The sequence below is a fragment of the Carassius auratus genome, chromosome 5, assembly GCF_003368295.1.
Source record: "Carassius auratus strain Wakin chromosome 5, ASM336829v1, whole genome shotgun sequence".
Lineage (NCBI taxonomy): Eukaryota > Metazoa > Chordata > Actinopteri > Cypriniformes > Cyprinidae > Carassius > Carassius auratus.
Window position 1 is genome coordinate 16577493 of NC_039247.1, and position 21590 is coordinate 16599082.

At 35.3% G+C, this 21590-nt stretch overlaps 1 protein-coding gene across 1 annotated transcript; it reads left to right on the plus strand.

Annotated features, from left to right (window-relative positions):
• Window positions 1–16004: 16004 nt before the first annotated feature.
• On the plus strand, window positions 16005–20980 carry LOC113078639 (aquaporin-3-like). Its single transcript, XM_026250970.1, has 6 exons — window positions 16005–16282; window positions 18604–18730; window positions 18844–18981; window positions 19069–19193; window positions 19771–19988; window positions 20123–20980. Exons 1-6 carry the CDS (start codon window positions 16175–16177, stop codon window positions 20304–20306), a joined length of 900 nt encoding a protein of 299 aa, XP_026106755.1. The 5' UTR covers window positions 16005–16174; the 3' UTR covers window positions 20307–20980.
• Window positions 20981–21590: the final 610 nt, after the last annotated feature.

The window sequence follows — 21590 nt, forward strand, 5'->3', positions numbered from 1 at the left end:
CAATTGTACCAGAAACTTTATTTCCAAGAAATTATTTTCCGCCCAGACCTGTTGCTGTCTGCGTTTCCACCATAGTCAAAAATAATATGAAGATTAGGCAAATAGTCTGCTGACGTAGATATGCGCGCGTTTCTCAATACAAAGTATGCCTTGGCTACTGCAATTTTCCTCTCTGTACATTTATAATAAGACGAAATATGATATCAAATACTACTGCCCACTTTCGTTTTCATTTAATCATATTAATAGCAGCAGAAATGTAGTTCAGGGAAATGTGTATATACTGTAGCCTGTGTATATACTGTACTGTACAGCCTGCATTACAATAAAACTAAATATTATAACAATTGCCTCTTTTTATTTTCATTTTAACATAAATAAACTGTATAAAGCCCAAAGATTACCTGTTAGATGTACCCAAAACAAATTATATGTTATTTTTAACCACTAAAGATATATAAATATTTTGAAAGTGATCCGAATAAATTGGTTGAAATCACAATGCTGGTGAACTCAACCAAGCAGCATGTTTAGCGCCCAAGTCCCGCCCCCGAAAGTTCCGGACCTTTGAATCAGAATCAGAAGAGCTTTATTACCAATTATGTCTACACCTGTTTTTATACAGTTTATGACTTACACATTGCAAGGTCTGCCCACTGGTCCAATGACGGTAGCCAATGATCCGGTAGAAGGATTCTTGCGTGTTGCGGTCTTTCCTTTTATACAATGCAATAATATTAAAGTAAACACATTTTCTTATATGTTTTACCTCTTTTATTCATCTGACTCCAAAAATGTAAAAGGTTTAGAAGATATATTTGTTACTCATTAAATTTAAGTGGATGTTAAATCATAATGTTTTACTCTTTATATTTACTTGTTCATTAGGAATCTATGTTCTACGTGTGCCTGAAGATCACAAACTCGCCAGTCTAAACATTAGCCAGAGGTTATGACTAATAATATTTAATAGGTTGCCCATGCTTACCATTCTTTTCCAGAGTGTTTCTGTATAGTCCCCCTCAGTTACCCATTTACAACTTACATAAATCTCAAAACAATAATCAGTGGTTATGCTAGTACTATTTGTCTAGCCCCGAAAGTTAAAAGTAACTATGTACAACTTAAATAAAGTTAAAAAAAAAAAATCAGCGGTTATGCTAGCACTATCTATCTAGCCCCCCGACTATTATATAACTACGTACAACTTAATTAAAGCGGAGACAATAACCAGCGGTTATGACAAGTACTATGACTAGCCCCCCATAGTTAATTCAACTGCGTACAACTGTACAACAGTGTACAATTAAATATCCAGAAGAACCCCAACGTTACCAAATGGTATTGTTTATTTATTGCATGGTTTTAGCATGTCACCTTTGGGGGTTTCTAGTGAATTACTTTGGTTTCTATGGGAGGCTGTATTTCATTTACATACAGGATATAATTTGTGTGAAAGATCTGGGAGTAGTCAGTTTACAATATTTATCGCTACCTGTTCTACAGTTAATAGAATGAGACCCCTTTACCAGACACAGAGAGACCTTTTAAACTACATCCCACATAGCAAACGGACTTGGCTCAAATGTGGCTTCAAGCTGGCACTGCTGGCTTCCTGTCGCCAATGGCATGTACCCTTTCAGCCAGAGCTGGGCCATCTGTGGCAATGATCCAGCAAACAACATGAGGGCCGATTGTTGGTGGGAGGATTGTGGCCCAGATCAGTCAGGTGATATGCGGCCCAAATCAGGCTAAGATCTGGCATATTATGTGACCCATGATAAACAAGATAAATACAATATTGCTTGATAATGGTTAAATGATCACAGACATTTTAATGAAGTGTAGTATTGTAAAAATGTAGTCTTTGAAATGGTTAGAACCCTTAAATGAAAAGAGAGAGAGAGAGAGAGAGAGAGAGATCATTTAGCCATTACATGTAATATTGGTATCGATAATAAAACCTGTTTTAACTGGCTGAGATTCAGGCAGGTTATGGCCCATGTGTGGCCCTAGTATTTAATCCAGTTCTGGGCCACTTCAGGGCCATCATTCAGGTACTTGGGCCGAGGGAAAAGTGATTGTGTGGCCTGGATCTGGGCCAGAAGACATTTGCTATGAGGGATGACACATGAATTGTTGCATTGTAATAAACTCTGATAAAGAAAGGTGGTTTCAATGATTTCTGTAGTGTCCTGTGTTTGGATGTTAATGAGGGGAGAGAGGGGGAGACTGAGGAAAGGAAGTAGAGGTCGAGGGTTATGCATAGGGTGTGGACCTTTTGTTTTTCTCACCGTTGGGTGTGTTGCAAGTATGCAGTTTATTATAAATATGTCAGATAACTATTTTAGTTGTGATGGATGTTGTATAGTTCTGGTTGAATAAAGCCTGAGGGAAAAATGTTTTTGTGCCTGGCTGTTCTGGTGGTTAGTGCTCTGTAGCGCTGATCAGAAGGCAACAGTTTGAGGAGAGACTGGGCTTGGTGTGAGGGGTCCAAGGTGATTTTTTTTGCCCTTTTCCTCACTCTGGAGGCTGGGCAGAGGGGCAACATTAATCCTTTCAGCAGTCCTGACTGTCTGCTGTAGTCTCTTGATGAAAATGTAGTACCTCGCAAGCAGGGACTTTGTGAGGGGCAATTTTTACCTGGAACTTTATTTAGATCCTGGCTCCTGTGGTAGAAACACACCAAGTACCAGCCCAAAGTCCCTTTGTTTCTGGGTAAAGTTCCAGCGGTGGAAACACAGCTTTACTGTATATTGTAATATGCAAGTGGAATACTGTAATATTGTATACAGTATTACAGTACAGTGCCCATTGTTAGATTGCATACCTGTTCTGTCAACGAAAAGTCTGAAACCATAGAAATTTGGTTAACTGGCCCGAATCTAAGCCAGTTAATCAGCCTTAGCTGGCCCTGAACTGGGCCAAAACTGGTTTTATTATCGGTACCAATTCAATACATAGTAAATCAGCATGACAGAAGCAATTGGTAATGTAGGAAACAGCAAAGAAATATACATAATCATTTGCATGGCTGTACCAAAGCATGTGCAACTTGTTCACAGAAATGAGAAACTGCTTTTTTGATGTGCATACTGTAAGTGACACAATGATGTGAAGATTGAACAGGTAGTTTTGAGAATTTCAATTCTGATCTTAGAGATGTACCAAAGCGACTGAGAAAAACTGTGATACTTGAATCACAGGGATAAAACCACAACAGGAACACGGCAAAGACACAACATCAAACAAGTAGACCCGACAAATCCGAACTGAACCGACTGGGTCTTCTAAACACAGGGCAATCAGGCAAAACAGGTCCAAAAGTCTGACATCATCACTGTTTATTTATCTTCAGTGAGCTTGAGGTTTTTTTTTTTTTTTGGTCTCTTTTTAAGCTTGCATTATTTTAATACTGACATTGGTGACAAGGATTATAAAAAATTATATGGTATCAAAGATTTGAATATCATAAAAACAATATCATAAAAAAGTTTCTGCCTAAAAAGAATGTAATGCTCTTATTCACCAATTATTTTTTATGTTTACCACTGTTTCCACAAAAATATTAAGCAGCACGAATATTTTTTAACAATGATAGTAATAATAAGAAATGTTTTTTGAGCACCAAATCAGCAATATACAGCATGTCACAATATTATTAATGGGATATAACATACAGTAGCAGACCTGTTAATCGGGTCTTAACTGTACTTTCATATTTTAAATTTGATTCTGTCACCAGCTATTTCTTCTACTCCTTTATACAGAAGAATGTAGCTTTTCAGAACAGCCACACCTGTCATGTCTGGATGCATTATGGTTCGAAAGCTTGTTCTAGCCTGTTGCTGTCACAACCCTAGATAGACCATAAACAGGTCTATCTCTAGAAATGCACAACAGATTCTTAGAAACACTATGCCCATGAGCAAGATTCATATGTCAGGTTGATACTGGCTCATTATGTTTCCTTAAGGTATCTCATGCAAAACCAAGATGTTATCAAGTGTTATTCTTGCACATCTTGTTTACATGACAAGCATGGTATAAAAAAAGTTCCATAACAGGAACCTTGTCAGTAATGCAAAAGGTGCAAAGGTGCGAAGGCTGAAAACATCCGCATGTGAGATCATAAACATCACAATTTATTACATTTAGCAAAAATTTATTAGAACCTTGTTGAGCAGCAATACATGTTCCACTATTGTTTCTCACACTTTAAGCAGTGACATAAAGGCAGTTCTAATAGCATCAGGTTATGCAATGGCTTTTACACAAGGTGAACTGGCTTCACTGGTGGAGTCAGTCATTGTGTCAGGGGAAAACTTAAGTCATAGTGTTCTCGTGTACTCTTTATGGTCAAAAGATTTCCCCAGTTGGACCGCATTCTGCATTGTTGTGCTTGTATGGACTTGCAGTATATACCTACACAGGGGTGCAGATCTTGTATCAGTTTCTGTGAATATATTTTGTCATTAAATGAGCGCTGGTCACAGAAGCTACACACGAAATCTAAAATACTTTTGAAATTAAGTAAATTGAAATTGATGCACTAAAATCCCCCATGTCCCCATTTTTCAAAACGCTTATAAATCATACAGAATTATATATTTTTTTGAAAGTAAAAAGAAAGTAAAAGTAAAAATGCACAAAGTTTCTGTGAGGGTTAGGGTTAGGTGTAGGGTTGGTGAATGGCAGTAGAATATACAGTTTGTACATTATAAAAACCATTACACCTATGGGATGTCCCCACTTTTCACAAAAACAAACACGTGTGTGTTTATAAACACTATAACTATAGTTAAGTATCATATTTCAGGCTTTTATGGATCATATATGCAAATATATAAACCATCCTCAAATGTGTCATGGATGACATTTACATTTTAGCATGAAAAGAATGTAACTAATAATAACAATCATTTGTAACACTAAAAATTATGTTTATAATCAGGAAAACACAGTCTGCCTCAGGCCAGTAAATGTTCATATTGAATTATTATTGAACAATATAAAAGTTATTCTTACCTTATTCTTAGCCCATCATTAAAGATTTTACAGCAATAAGACTTGATAAAGCCATCAATCAAAGGTCAGAATGCATTACGTATAGCAGATTTGGGTTTTTATAAGCAAATATTTGATCATTTAATACATTCAGCAAGGCAAAAAAAGGGACACCCATTCACGACCCACTTTACATTGTATCATTTATAATTAATCATTATTACTATTATTATTATTATTATTATTACAGTTGTGCAGCTGTCAGGATGATTTTTTTTTTGTCTTTGTATTATTATTAATTTGCTTAAATTATGACTACCTTATTCTGTAGTATATATTTGCCCAAATTTTATCTAAATAATTTTGCAGTTTTTAAAATTTTTAAATGGCATATGATTGTCAAAAGTATTGTGAGGTAACTTAAGTCGATTGTTGAGACCATTTGCTGGCAAATGTCTCTATGATCATCTTAGCCATACAGTGTTTTTTGGAAATGCCCAGGTAAATGTGTTATTTTGTCTGTTTTTAAACAACTAGCAGCTAAGAGTATTAATCCAAAATGGGGTAAAGCTAATACACAGTCATGAATTTTGGAATATATAAAATTTACAAAAGCAGTCTACAAACTTGTAGTAAACCTTTACAAACCTTCTTTAATTGCAGGCTAAGCTGGATACTGAACAAAAGAGTGAGCCACGACAGTTACAAGGTAACTTCTACTGAGTCGAAGAGCAAGTTGTTTGATGTGTCCTCACATATCAGGACACAGACTTGGCTTTCTCTTTTCTACATCCATTGTTGGTTATACACTTTGTGTTTGTGGTTTTCTAGGTTTGCGCTGAGTTTCACCATATCAGAGAAAGTAGCAAACACCAGCAAGATTTCACAGATGTTGCATGACCTTCTAAATGTTGGATCTTCAGGTGAGTGCTAATTCACAAACACTAACTACCTCCATCACTGTCTTCATTACCTGCTTGTTGGCCTGCTTGTTTAACATGTTTATTTATTTTTTTTGTTTTTGTTTACATGATGTCAACATGAAAGGAGCCATGCTCTCCTAGTGGATGTGTGAGGAGAACTGTTCTTCAGGACATGAAATGTAAGTATTAAGTGCACTATAATAGATCTGAAATGGAGTGGGGGAACTATGAGGTCAGAACTAGGAAGTGTAATTCACTGCGGGTTCCTTCGAGATTTTCCTTTTTTTTCTTTTTTTTTATTTTCATGGGGGTTTTCAATTTATGAAGAAATTAAAGCCTGTGGTAAACATAATTGGAAAAGTAAATCCAATGCAATGTACAATGTAAACTGCACAAATTCACAGCCTAAACCTTATCTAGCTACTTATTAAAAACACCGGTTTTCAAAAATGAACATAACTGCTTCAAAATTAGTATTTTGGGTATGGATGTGTGAAAAATGTAAAAGTATCATCAAGTTATGTTTACCACAGGTTTTATTTAATTGAAAAACCCCATAGGAAAATCTAAATCTTCAGAAGTTATAGTCCCCCACTCTATTGGCAGTACATATAAATGTCTACTTTGAGTCTGTGAAGTTAAAGTTCTACCCTCTGTGCTTATTCCAGGAGGAACTGGGCAAGCCAGACATCACTGACAAACACCTCTCCTGTTGATTTTGTTATCATGGACAACGAAACCACTACAAGTCCAGCAAGCTCTGCATTTGTGATGAGATGATCTTCCAGTGTTTGACATTCAAAAATACACTCTAAAAATGCTGGGTTGTTTCAACCCAACTTTGGGTCAAATATGAACTAATCCAACCATTGGGTTAAATTTTTACATTACATTTTTTAAACGAAATGTTGAAACAACCCAGCATTTTTAGAGTGTACACAAGGTTTTAAAAAAGCTCAACAAAAATGATCAATTGTATAGCCACAGTTGTGCATGTGTTTTTTATGGGTTAGTATTTGAATTTAATAAAGCACCACTGCATCAAAATAATTGGTAAACAAACAAACAAAAAAAAACATTACGTATGATAAAAATAATTTTAAGTACGCTGTACTTAAACATTAAACAAAAATATAAAATAAAATATAAAACAACTTATCAAAACCCTTTTTCTGTACACAACACATATTCACATGTCTACTGATATTAGATTTTCTCTATATTTTATTATTATATTGTTATTGTTATTATTATTTATTATTAGTGTTTTATTACCTTAAATTCTATGTATGTCTTCACTATGTCTGTACTTTCTATACTGGACGCTCCTGACACCAAAAAAAAATAAAAATCTTGTGTGTGTGTAAACATAAAACATAAAACATAAAACATAAAGCCCTTTCTGATTTTCTGGGTCCCATTTCAATAAATAGGTTCAACCAACTCTGAGTTGAAACTTTAACTAGGGGTAGGTTGACTTACCCTGAGATGGAAATATGTGTAATGAATGAATGAATTTACCTGCACTGCAAAACATGCTTCTATTGGTATTTTTGTTTTGTTGTTTCAAGTAAAAGTATCTAAAGATTCTAAAATCAAGATGGATTTTTTACATAAGAAAAATGACAATGTATTTAATCTTTTAAGCGTATTTTTGTTATTTTGCTAATTATCTGCCAGTAGGGTAAGTGGAATAATCTTGTTTCCATTTGTATTATTATTATTATTATGTGTGTGTGTGTGTGTGTAACGGAAACAGGTCAATTTAGCTCAAAGGGAATCATTTAAGATTTTAAAGGGAATTTGAACAGAATCACTGTTTCACGGCTGATCACTGAGACGCCCTGTGATTCACTGAACGAGCCGTTTAACATCAAATCTGCGCTGGATATTAATATCCAAACTATAGTGAAAACACTATCAATTAGCACAGTAACAAGATCGGCAGTTTAAGACATTAACTTGTAAGCACAAAACACAAGATACTTCTCTTTTCAATATGAATAAGGCTTTATTAGATAAATCTAAGACATATAAACTAATCTAACACATAAACGCACGCACTCACACATTCACACAAGTTGCAGGAAGATCAAAAGTTAAGGAAAGATGAGTTTAAGAGAATGGAAATATGGAATCCCAAGTTTACAGCAATACGAAAACCATCAATCACTTAATTAACGCTCGCATTGAGTTCCTCAATGAAGTTAAAATTATTTTAGATACACCAGCACAAATGTCTGAAGGCACATTGCCTTTGTTGTCGATGTCGCTGATTGGCTGGAAGTTCAGTAGTTGCTGAAATGACGTCCTGGGAAGCCTGTGATTGGGCGTTGGCTGAAGACGCAGAGTTGTGTGGGCTGGTTGAAGTTGAACTCTGTTACAAAAGTTAACTCAGAACACGAAACTCTCAATTGGAAAAGAAAAGAAGTAAAGTTTGACGAGACTAGGTGGTGGTTTTTTTTTTTCATCGTGGCTAAGTAGCAGCAGGCGTGCAGGCCGAAGCACACTGGAACCGCGCTCAAAGAATAGTGGTGACTAACAGCATGGGTAAAAGATAAAGCTAAGAAGCAAAGCTAAAAGCATACTAAAAGCTGGCATGACTGATAGCCAAAGCAAAGCTAAAACATAAAACATAAAAAAGCAGACATGACTAATAGCAGAAGCATAGCTAAAGACTAAAAGCAGGATTTTATGGTGTCCTAAGTATTTAAACTGGCCTGTTTGCCACACCTCAAATGTTGTCTCGACCAATCAGATATTGTCTTGGTTCGGGGGCATCATAAATCATATGTTTATCTTACCAAGCATGTGGTCCGAATTTTCCCGCTCTTGCAGGGTCTAATTTTGGACATGATTCCTATAAAAAGAATATGATACATTTGACAAATAACTGATGGTCAGGACTATTTCAAGCAAGCAGATTCGATTACATCGATACTAGACATGAATATGTATCCTTCAGCTATCCCATAATTATTAAAAGACATACACAATAAGTGATTATAACATGATAGTCAAATGTGTGGGTTACATATAAATGAATATGGGGTTAAGCGATGGACTGATATTCATTTAGAAGTCATTTTGGAGTTCATTTTGGTCCATATATATGTAGAAAAGACAGTTTCTTTGTCATTATCTGACAAAGATTTCTGTGGAGATCATAGGTTCAAAGGCCCCTGCCCCCTTAGGAATTTCAGTCTGGTTCTGCTAGGTGGGGGGGAGTCAAAGGATCTGGTGCATAACTCTCATGGGTTTACATGTGATGTCCAGCGTTGCATTTCAATTACGAACATCAAATTTGATACCAAATTTGAAACTCTCTTCTTCGAATTAAAATGGTCAATAATTGTTCTAGTGGTGTTAATGTTGAAAGCTGTTCTGTGAAAGTTGGTTGGTTGGTAATCTTGCGTGGGACTTGTGGCACAGAATGTTTTATGACTTCCTGTTGCCTTACTGAGGAATTTGGCTCATGTTTCAGCCACAGCCCTGATCGACTCTTTAATTTGTCTGGTTCAAGTCATTTCTGCTACATGTGTGTGTGTGTTCAGTAAAATATATTGAATTTAGATTCCAAAATACTCACTACGAAATGCATTTTTTGCAGCCTGATTGAATGAATGAGGCATTTAAACATCGCTAATACTTTAAAAAGGTGGAGGAGACTGGGTTTAACGAAAATACTGTAGGTTTAACAAAGGAAAACTGCTCCTGACCAGGTTAGGTTAACAGAGAAAGTTTAAAAAACATTCCAACCCGGTCTCCCCCTACACTTGTAACGTAATTCATTGCGCTCTTACCCTGATTTCTCAGATTTGGAACACCTCCCATTCGGAAAACTGAGAGTTTCCCTCATTTCAGGGTTAACATACTCAGAGTTTTCAATTAACCTCCTTTCTGAAACAGGCAACCGATTTGATCTTCTTAAAAGTAAAACCCCAAACTTTACAGAACAGAATTTACTGATTTAGCTTTATGAAAACATTACAGGTTACTGTGTTTTCTAAACTGAGAAGTTGTGGTTAAGTAAATACCAGCCAATTCCTGCCAACAGTTCTCTAGCAAATCTGTTTTTGATTTGAACTGCAACAGTATTTTATTGAAACTGATAAATGCCCTCTGGTAGTCAGATCAGACTCTCAGATCTTGATGGGTTTCTGTTAAGACATTGTGAAATACTGTGAAGACACAACTGTAAAAAAGTTTCTATATACCAAAAACAGACTATTTTTTAGAAAATAGAATAATTAATCAGACAAAAGCAATAAACACATCAACATACACACCTAAAATATAAATTAAAAATCTTATGATTGATGATGTCTGGATAAGCTATGGCTAAAAATGGAGTATAAAAATAATTTCTCACAGTCCCCCCCCACCCCCCGGACCCCCCCCCAAAAAAAGGAACTCTTTTTACCAGTGGTCTGTGGAGGCAGTTCGGGAGAATATATGCAGGACATATGTTTTGTAAATGTAAAAGTTTCTAACTGACTTGTTTATGCATTTTGAGGCAGACATCTCAATTAACTATTTATGAAGAAACATGATTGTGATCACAGCGGGATCTCATGAATATTTGTATCGATTTATGCTAAACATGGTTCAACCACACATACATGAATTGAATTTCTAGATACAAAAAAATAAAAATAAATATATTGCTAGAATCTAAAATGTAAACCATTTACAAGTGAATAATTTACTGATTGTGTCAAATGTTTACATATCCTTTTATAATCTATGCCACTTTTTAATTAAAAGGGGCCCAGTTGTGCTTTTTTACATTTTCAACTTCCTTCAAAGTGTATTGTAGCTTTTTGTGCATGACAAAGATCTGCAAGTTACAAAGCACAAAGTCCACTCTAAAGGGAGTTTTTCTCTATATCAGTAGCACTATTTCTGAACATCAGATTGAAATGTATAATTCTTTCATGTAATCACCCCATCGCTGTTTTATCTTCAGTAGAAAGTTAATAAAACAGCTTGTGAACAATTTGACTTTGCATGTACCTCTATAAAGTCATTCAGTGTCACCGGCCTGTTCTTTAAAGGAACTCTGCAAAAAAACCTATTGCCAAAAAGTATTAAATATGCACTACACTATAAATGCATTAAATTTTTCTCTTAATTATTTAATATGTTTAAATAATCTCATAATTTTGTGTTTTAAATACATAAACAGTTTGACTTAGAGTTAGGATGGGGTCATCCCTGGGTCCGTAAAGTTATTTAAAAAAAGGAGACACATTAAAATTAATGTTAAACAAAATAACTGATAACTTCTGAGACATAATTCGACAAACACTTGAATTATGACTCAGAATTGATCAGTTATTTCTTTCTAGCTTACGATACTGAAACCATTGATTACATCAATGAAACCTGATATGAGGCGACTTCTTGTGTATATACTGAGGTGGTGAGTTTCTCTTAGATTTTGGTAATTACCTCATCCGGATTCCTGCTGCAACAAGCTTTGCACTGCTGTCTGGGCTTTTATCCAGAAGTGCAGTTAATTTCACTAAGCACACATACTATGCTTTATGCTCAGTGATACATTCACCTAGTTTTCCTTAATACTCCTTACTTTGTTTGTTCTCTTCACTATTTACCTTCTTTCTAAATTGAGTTCATCTTTTAATGATTGACATGGTTATTTAACATCAAGATTTAAGAAGACTTTCTTACCAAAACAGGTGTTATTTCCCTTTAGAGAGGGCACAATTCAAGGGCTTTGTGTGTGAGCAATTATATATACTTATATAAAAAAAATGTAACATAATATGGCAGTGAACCAAACATTCTTTAAAGGGGCTTTATGTTACAAATCTTTTACAGTTATGTTTACACACTAAAACTGGATCTCAAGACACCAACAATAAAACCTGAAATTCAGGTTTTTTTTATGTGTGAGTTTCTAGAAAATTCAGTAAGTAATTTTTCCATCTGAACTCATCCTCTGCCAAGGTATTAATTATGAAGTCTAAATCATCTTGTCGGTTAGATCCAGCTCAAACCTGCGTTCCTAGAAACTGGTGTACCTGAAATCTTTGTCAACATCAGTGACATCAATATTGTGACTGTTCCACTGAATCTTAAAACTGATACAGTAGCCTCACTTCCAATGAAGTCTGATTTAAAACAGAACTATCTCTAATTTTCGGTTTCTACTGTTACAATAATTTTGTATAATAATGAGTAATTTCGGGAACACAAGATGATAATGTCCAAAATACAATAATGTTAATGGCACTATTTAAAGGTTTACTTGTTTGACAGGCAATATTGGCAATATTTAACCAGTTGTATATCAAGAAATCTAATTCCTTCTCACACAAAATGTTGAAAAGATCTATGTTTTTGTCTCAATCCTTTTCATACATGCGTCACCTTGCTCATACAACCATTGTCATGGTCTCAGTTATCATTACTCCTTTTCCATTAGCACTGCATAAATTTTTTTACTCCGGCTGAACCCTGATATATTCTAACTAATCGTAACTGAACAAAAATTCAGCAGGCAGGTTATATTTACATTATGAAATGTAAGACGCTCTTGACAAATATGTTTAAACACACGTTAAACACGGGCATGTTTTTTATGGAAGCTTATTTCCATGGGCCCGTTCTTTGTTCCTCGCTAACACAGTTAGCTGGATTTAATTGTTGACAATTTGGGATGATCTTGGATTGGTTGGTTCTTTGAAACTCATTCCGGAGCTGCTGTCATAGCAATATGTCCGTTAACTCAATCCTGCCCAGGCGCAGGCTTATTTCATGTAAACAGGATAAGATCGCATCTTTTTAAGCAGATTGCTATTTAAAATCTGTCCACCACAACTACTTTATTAACAGAGTATCCTACTGATCCAGGGACAGTAATTTAAAATAATAATCATTTATAAATGTATTTAAAGATAATATTATAATTTTGTGTGTTTCATACTATAAACACAGGCAGTTTTACTCACTGAAAGATTTATTCATCATAAAATAATTACTTCATAATTGTATTGGAGTCTTACACACAGATAATGTAGAGTCGTGCTTTAATTTGAGTGGTGCAGCTATTATGTGAGTGGCTTGATGGAGCCACTCCAACAAGTTCACATAATTGTTTCTCTGAAAACAATGCATTCACTTAAAGATCTGTGTTCCATGTCAGAATACCTGATTTTGTTTTGGTCTGTGTGGTCCTCCCAGTTTCACTGCCTATTTTCCCAATAGTTTTTCAACCCCCCGAGTTGCCAGTATTTCAGCCACACAGCATATTTCAGCCATGGAAGCCAGCAAGAGAGCTGGATCAGAGACTGCAGATTCTACCCAATTGAAATAGGCCCAGTATTCATCCAAAAACTCTGTGTCCAGAGACATAGTGAAACACAGTTAAACTCATCAGCTTTCAGTGTAAGATATGTCTCCTTCCAATGTCAGTTGAACCTTTGCCAGGAGTTTGAATGACAGGTGATCTGACCAATCATAACACTGAATCTGCCTTTTTGTCTGACAAAAAAAAATAAAAAACAGACAGGGGAGTAGATTAACATTGGTGTACTTGAACTTCTACTTTTGGTACTGCTTTTGGCATTTTTGCAATATATAAATTATTATTATTCATGTTTTTCTTTTATAATATATATATATTTTGATAAATTGTTATGTTAGGATTAGTAGTAGGAGCGACATAGCTACATTGTTTTTAAAATTGTCATCCCTGCATATTTCAGTCTATTATGTTTTATATCGTTTTACATTCGCTATAAAAATGTATGTTTTATTTCTTTCAAATTGTAAATGATTGATAACGTGTCTGTTGCTCCCACTTCCCTGTTTTTTGGATGTTGTTTTGTTAATATAAAACATAAAAAGTTGATCACAAAAAATAAATAAATAATCTTTAGATTTGGAGGTAAGTTAACATAACTCTGTTAAGTTTGTAGCTGTAAATACATAGTAAAATTATGTTTTCAACGTTGTAATATGTCCAAATGGTACATTTCATCATCACTCAAAGCATACAAATATTTAATTGTGCTTGTAAGCAAACGTACTAATGCTTATCTATAAACAATGAGACCACGCTGCAAAAAAAATTACTTTGATTTTAACAAAGAAAAAAAAAATGGTGAAATGCTATAATACCAACCTGTTAAATGGTTAACGGTAATTTCCTGTCAAATTTACAGGGAAAAACTGTAAACTGACGTTCCCAGAATTCTTTGCGTTGCATTTAAAATTTTGTTTGAATTTGATGTATTTTCTTTTAAATAACTTTGTTTCTTCAAATTTTTTCTCATCTTTTACAAAGTTAAAAAACAGATTTCAGTACTTCAATAAATTTGGATATTCATATTATATCAGTTAAATCTAAAATTGTGTTGCCTTATTTTTTTACGGTATAACGTTAATTCTGTCAACCACAGCTGCCAGTTTTTTTTTTTTTTTTTTTTTTTTTTTTTTTTACGGTAGCCTATATGTTAAATTAAATTAAAATTAAAGGTATGCATTTAGCAGACGCTTTTATCCAAAGCGACTTACACTGCATTCAGGCTATCAATTTTTACCTATATGTTACGTTTTATTTTTAACAGTGCAGGCTGATATGTATGTATTTTTATTAAGCACATTTCTTTATAGTTTATTTGCTGTATAACAGACAAACTGGCTCTCAAAAATATATGTAACGTTAGCCACTGAAATCCAACGAAAACAGCAGAAGGGCTGAAGAGGCACACGCTCGCCTCTGACGGCAGGAGACGCTCATGGAACAGCTGCGGCGTTTCCTTGGTTACCGCAGTAAACAGAGCAGCGCTGCTTCAATATACCGAGGTAAGAGGAAAAGAAAAGGCCATTGAAACTTATCTGAAGACAGTCAGTTCCACATAGAGATACATTCATATAGAACTCCCAATGCAATATTTATATTTTCTCTTTCTATATTTCACCCACTGTGAACAGTGAACTTGCTCTGCCTGAACGGGTTCAGTTTTGTGTCCGTCTCCAGCGTCTCTGGCCTCTTAACAGTCGTTGTTTGTAATAGGTCCACACAAATTACATTTTGGGAAATGACTGCAATGCAAATGTGTGCGATTCCAGACAGAGAACGGTCAAAATAAAACTAAAAAGCGCCGATCTAGCGTCTGGACCACTGATCTATATATATTCTCTATAACAGACAGTTAAATCCCTAATTTTAATTTTAACGTTATTTGAATTACATGACATGCTTTAGTTTTAAACTTTAAAACTGATGCCACCAAGAAAACTATGTGACAATGTAACAACATTTTGACTAACTGTGAGATTATTATTATTATTTTTTAAGTAACTTACCATTGTTAAAAGTAAAATGCTTCACGTTATTCGCTGAAACTTTTGAAGGTAACGTTATCGTTTTATAAATAAACGGAATAAAAAAATATCATTACACGGCATCACTTTTCACTGTTCAGGAAGTCCTTATCATCAATCAGGCTTTATGTATTTGTGGAATACTTATTTTTCTGTTATTTTGAGAGCCAGTATACAGTGATAAAGATCTACCAGTCAGTCTCGATTGACGGGTTGATGTACACATTCACAAGTCACGCAACTAAAAAAAAAAAGAAAAGAAAAAAGATTGATGTAAAAACAGTTCTCTTGTTTTGAGGTTTAAATAATTTCAGAGATATATGCACATGTAATTATGTGTTTAGATTCATTTAGTGCCTAATCAGCATCATTAGTAACAGATTTTATGAATCATATACAACTAAGCAAAGGACCCTGCCCATTCCTGTTGCTAGAGCCTTAGTCATGTTTCATGTCAACTCAAAACGATACTCTTCTTCTACCACTGGCCCTGTAGAGATTAGCTTAATCTACTTTTAAAGTTTCACACTAAAAAGGCTTAATAGTCGGTATTGATGTTGCAACAGTTTTCAAAAATACAAAGATGTGAGAAAAAGGGAAGAGACAAAAGGGAAGAACCTGTTCTAGAGAGGACAGGATTGCAGTGTGAAGGGGTGTGAGTTCATACATGAATAATACAGGGAGGGATCGAGGGAGATAATGTGGTGTATAGGTGAGTGTTTGTGTGTGTAAGGAAGAAGTGTGTAAGGGGGCAGGCAGAAGCATTAAGGGCTTGGTCTATCAGGTCTATAAGAGCAGAGCACTGGCCTTCACAAGAGCATACATCTCTGAGGGACATACAGGTTGTTTCACACAGGCAAAGGAAAGCATCGGGACCTGAATGAAAGATGGGTTGGCAGAAGTCCATGCTGGAAAAGCTTGCACACACTTTCCAGATCCGCAACAAGCTACTGCGCCAGGGACTGGCTGAATGCTTGGGGACTCTCATCCTGGTGGTGAGTATTTCTTCTCAGTCAAGAATTAATTATTGGCAGCATCAAAGCTGAGGTCAGCGTAACTTAATACAAATGCAGTTTGTCAAATAGTCTGAAAAAGCATGTTTATGTTTCACATAATCAGTAATAAGAGCCAGAAATACATGTTTTATTGTAGTGTAAGCTTACATGAGAGTTACAGTAGAGCATCTGTTGAGAAATAATTGAACTCTTGCTTTTCTTCTCACTCAGATTAATGACAAAGACAGACTGTATTGTTTACTTTAAGTCTATTCCACAAGCAATTAAGTGAATGGAGGATTAGAGCAAATTAGCAATTATATCTGTTTATTGTGCATACATTGGTATGGATTCTGGAATGCAGATCTAACACCAGTGTGTTTTATTTTCCTGCTGTTGGTTGTCAGTTCAGTGAATACTTCAGATAATAAAAAAAAAGTGTTCAAATCACGGTTTGATCATTATGTGGAACACATGTTAGGAGAAAATTGTTAGCTTGAATGCAGTGTAAGTCGCTTTGGATAAAAGCGTCTGCTAAATGCATTCGTTTATTTTTTATTTAATTTAAAAGTCCCTCAAACCCTCCATGACGTTCTTCTGCGGAACCCAAAAGAAACATTTTTAAATACAATGAGAGTCAGCGGCGCAGTTTTGCATATCTCTGGCTTTCATTGTATGCACAAAACATTCAAAAACAATTTAAACCTACCTTTACAAACTATGAAGGAATTTTCCTGTGTGTTCTTTTACTAATAAATGTTATGCGCTGAGGAACTGCTTAAAGGAAGTAGTTTGGATAAAGATCAGAAAGAAGAATGGTAGTGTCTGCTCTGTTTGAGAGAAATGCTCTTGAAACATGTTAAACAGAAAAAACTTACTGAAACATCTTCCTAATGTAGTGGTGATTTTCTATGTGACAGATAAACATGTAATAATGCAATTTGCAGCAGAAAAGTGGCACGTGCCAAAGCTTCCTGATGGATAAAACTTGTTTCATCACATCTATTTTGATGCCGCAGTCCGCACATAATAACTTAGTATGTTGAGGTTTAATGAGTCACCTTTGAGTCAATATTAATAGAGCACATTTTTCTCACAAACACCAACACATCATTTTGAAATCCACTTTATCTTATTCTAAACTTGTAAAATATGTATATTAAGTTTGAAATGAATGCCGTCATATTTAGATATTTCACGGAGCTGAGAAATTGACTTAAAACATGCCTGACAGACCCACGATTTGCCACTATTCTACACAGTGATATGTTCTTGAACATTGCATTTAACTCGATGTTTGATAAATGCATCACACGTGGCAGATTACAGTAAAGAAAGCACTTCCGTAAGAAGTCAGTGATGTGTCATGACAGTTACAGGAGTGTATGAAATATGAAGGATTAAAGAGGGATTTGACATCAAACTGCTGCTACAAAATCTTTGCAGCGTGATTATGCAATTTTACAAGCACTTTAGAAAAAAAAAAACTCATTTCGAAAAGTACAATCATAGTTTGTTTTTAAGGTGTGTGGCACGGGTTATGCCAGAGATAATTCTTAGATAGAGAGGTCATGCAAAAACTGGATCCCTCAACAGGTGTGATGTTTGCTGAGCAAGCAAAAAGGTATTCAGTGTACAAGCTACTTTGAACATGCCCTTCGTCTCTGAAGGTCGGTGTTGTGATATTGACTTTATCAGCGGATGTTCTTCCTACAGCAGAAAAAGGAACAGTGGGTCTTTGTTCACACAGAAAAGGGATATAAATAAAATAACCAAAGGAAATTTTGTATTTGCATTTAGCTGTCGTTACTTAAATCGAAAGGATACTTTTAGGGCCTCGCTTTGGTGATACATTGGTTTTGTGAGATGCCTTTTTTAGAATTGCGTTGACATTGTTGTTGAGATTTATAGTCTCGTGCAAGCGCATCAGTACACCCTGGCAATTACATGACTTTGGTAAAAGCTGTTGTGTGAGTCTGGGGGATAATTCGGTACAATGCCACAGGTATTTCACTCTGAGGTGACCTTTAAAATGGATACTTCAGACACAAGTCTGAACAGAAACTTGCAATTGCTCTTTGTCAGAAGGGACTTGCTGCCCTTAGTCACAATAGATTTGTAGTGTGTGAACAAAAGGGAACTCTTTGTTTATTTTTAGCAGAGTTTGCAATGGTAACCTGCTATTTTCATCTCTAGTTTAAAGTATAATTTGTGACTCACAGTGATGTGAAAGTCCTACTCTCAGTTGATGGCACACGTGAAAAATGTGTGTTTTTTTCAAACAGTGATTAACGCACGTTCTTGTTTCACAACATTCACAGATGTTTGGCTGTGGTGCAGTGGCCCAAATGGTACTAAGTAGAGAAAGTCATGGTCGCTTTCTCTCTGTAAACCTTGCTTTTGGTTTCGCTGCTACCCTTGGAATCTTGGTTTGTGGCCAGGTGTCAGGTTGGTAAACTCCTCTAAAATTGCATCCTAAGCTGTTGGATTGAGTTTTTATAAAAACATTCTTTGTGGATGAATTGATGGAATATGTTATTGTTATTTCTTTTCTTTTTTAGGCGGACATTTAAATCCAGCAGTTACATTTGCTCTCTGCCTCTTGGGAAGAGAAAAATGGAGAAAGTTCCCTGTTTACTTTTTCTTTCAAACAATTGGAGCTTTCTTTGGTGCCGCGATCATCTTTGCTGAATACCATGGTACATGTTATGTAATATTAATTCTCTTTCTTGTTGGAAGTGTGTATTATTATTATTATTTTTTGACATTTTTGTTTTCTATTTTAGATGCAATGTATGATTATGCTGGAGAAGATAATTTATTGCTCGTAACTGGGGAAAATGCCACTGCTGGCATTTTTGCTACTTATCCAAGCCCACATCTCACCATCTTGAATGGCTTTTTTGACCAGGTCAGTAACTGCAAACTTGTAACTAACCTCTCATTAACAGGCCCGGATTAACACAGTGTAGTGACAGTGTAGGCATTTTGTATGTAACTGCATCTCTTCCAGCAAAAAAACATATATACATGAAAATGAAAAATATTTAATAAGGTCTAGTCATTATCTTAATCACTTGGTGCCCCCCTATTGGCTGGTGTCCCAGGGCACTCATCATATCCCGTCTATGGATAATCTTGCCCTGCTCATTAAACCAACAAACCCATACTCTGCAACTGAGAAATGGCATTTGTTGGTCTGATATTTAATTGTATTTTTGCAGAGCCTTTAAATATTAAATATAAATTAAATAGTTTTATATAATAACATGAATATTATAATATTTATTTTTATAATATTTATTTATTTACAGGGCACGGTTATGAAATAGCAAATATTTGAAAAGAAATGCATAGAAATATAATTTGACCTCCCAATGCAATTTTTTGTCATCACCATTTCCCCTTAAAGGCTCTGTATTTATAATAAATGTATTCTATTTCCTATCTTTTATATTTACGTCTATAAAATATAACCATCTTCACAGGTGATAGGCACAACATCTCTGATTGTCTGCATCCTGGCCATTGTAGACCCCTACAACAACCCAATCCCCCAAGGTCTTGAAGCCTTCACGGTGGGATTCAGTGTCCTTATCATTGGACTCTCCATGGGCTTCAATTCTGGTTATGCAGTCAACCCAGCTAGGGATTTCGGGCCTCGTCTTTTCACTGCCATGGCTGGTTGGGGTGGTGAAGTCTTCACGTGAGTCTTTGCATTTAATTCCCATAACATGAACTAATTAGGTACATCATGAACCAGCTTGCAATGCTTTCAAACTGATCTGCATTTGTCAGTGAGTAAAAACTTACGAGTGTTTCTCCTCTGGTTTGCAACAGTACCAGGGATTGTTGGTTTTTGGTGCCATTCTTCGCCCCCTTCCTGGGATCCATTATTGGTGTGATTGTGTACCAGCTGATGGTGGGGTGGCATGTGGAGGGAGAAGTAAAGGACAAAAAGAATAAACCTGGGGAAGAGTCTATGAAACTTAATGACATCACCAGCAAGGAGTGCCCTGCGTGATCTCCATAAGCCTCCGCACAGTGGATCCACATAAACTTTCTGCTTATTGGTCTCCGACTTCAATAAATGTGTTTTGTTCCACACAAGACTCCCATTCTGGAAGTCTTGCAGACCATCAAATGAACTTAAAACAAAATGCTGCAAATTTCAAGTTTTCTTAAATGTTCCATGAGATATTGTAGTTTTTTTTTTCTTTAGCATGATTCAGATTTTTCTTCACACATCCTTCAAGTTCCTCAGTTAAGGGAAAAAAGGTGTTTCTTCAGCAACACGAATTATATTAATTCACTGTCTTTTAAACGTACTAACGATGCAGTGTAGCACCTATCAACACACATTTACAGTATTTCACACTTTTATACCACTATTATCCAAATATGTAGTCATTCCTGGTGAGAAAGTTGAGCAGTTCTATCAAAAAATAGCCACAACACTTTTGTATTGTCATTTTAATTTAAAGCAGTTTTTTTCTATTAGCAGGAATTACAACTAGTATGCATTAAAATGATTTTTTTTTTATAATTATCCTGCAATTGTATAGCATTACAGTCTTAAGACTAATTTCATTTCATCCTCTCATGTATATGTCATAACCATTTTAATTTTTGAATTGAATGTTTTGAAGCAATTGATTGTTGTTATCCTAATAAAGGTTTTATTATTATTATTAAAAACATTTGGTCATTTTCATGTTGTTTACCCGAAACCACCCTCATGACTTCTTTGTCATGTTAAGGATGTGGACATTCAGTAAATGCCAAAGCCATTAATTATCAAAAACACCACAAGATGAATAAAACAAGTCTAATTAAGGGCTAATGTAACAAAAGGTGTGTACTTAAATATAAGTATGCAAGAGTAAGAAAATGTCCTGTCTTTCTTTCAATCATATTAAGGCTTTTGGGAGAAAACCTGGGTGTGTGCAGGTTAAAATAAAGTAAATTCCCCCATTAAGAGAGGGAAACTAAACTTCAGCCAAGCCACAACACGCCAGGTTAAAATCCTCTGAACTCAATTAGAATATTTGTTATCACTGATTTATTTCCCATAACCCCACAAAAACTAATTGTTGCTGACAACACAGTGTTGTTGACAGAGCAATGACTCACAGTTGTTAAATTTGTAAAACCCGTTACAAAACATAACTGAAAGACCAGCCTCCTCTACACATAAATCAGTGCATTTAATTCAAGCTTGCACATCGATGATTTGCAAAGAAAAGAAATCAAGTCTTCATTTTCACGTGATCCTTCAGAAACCATTCTAACATGCAGATTTGGTGCT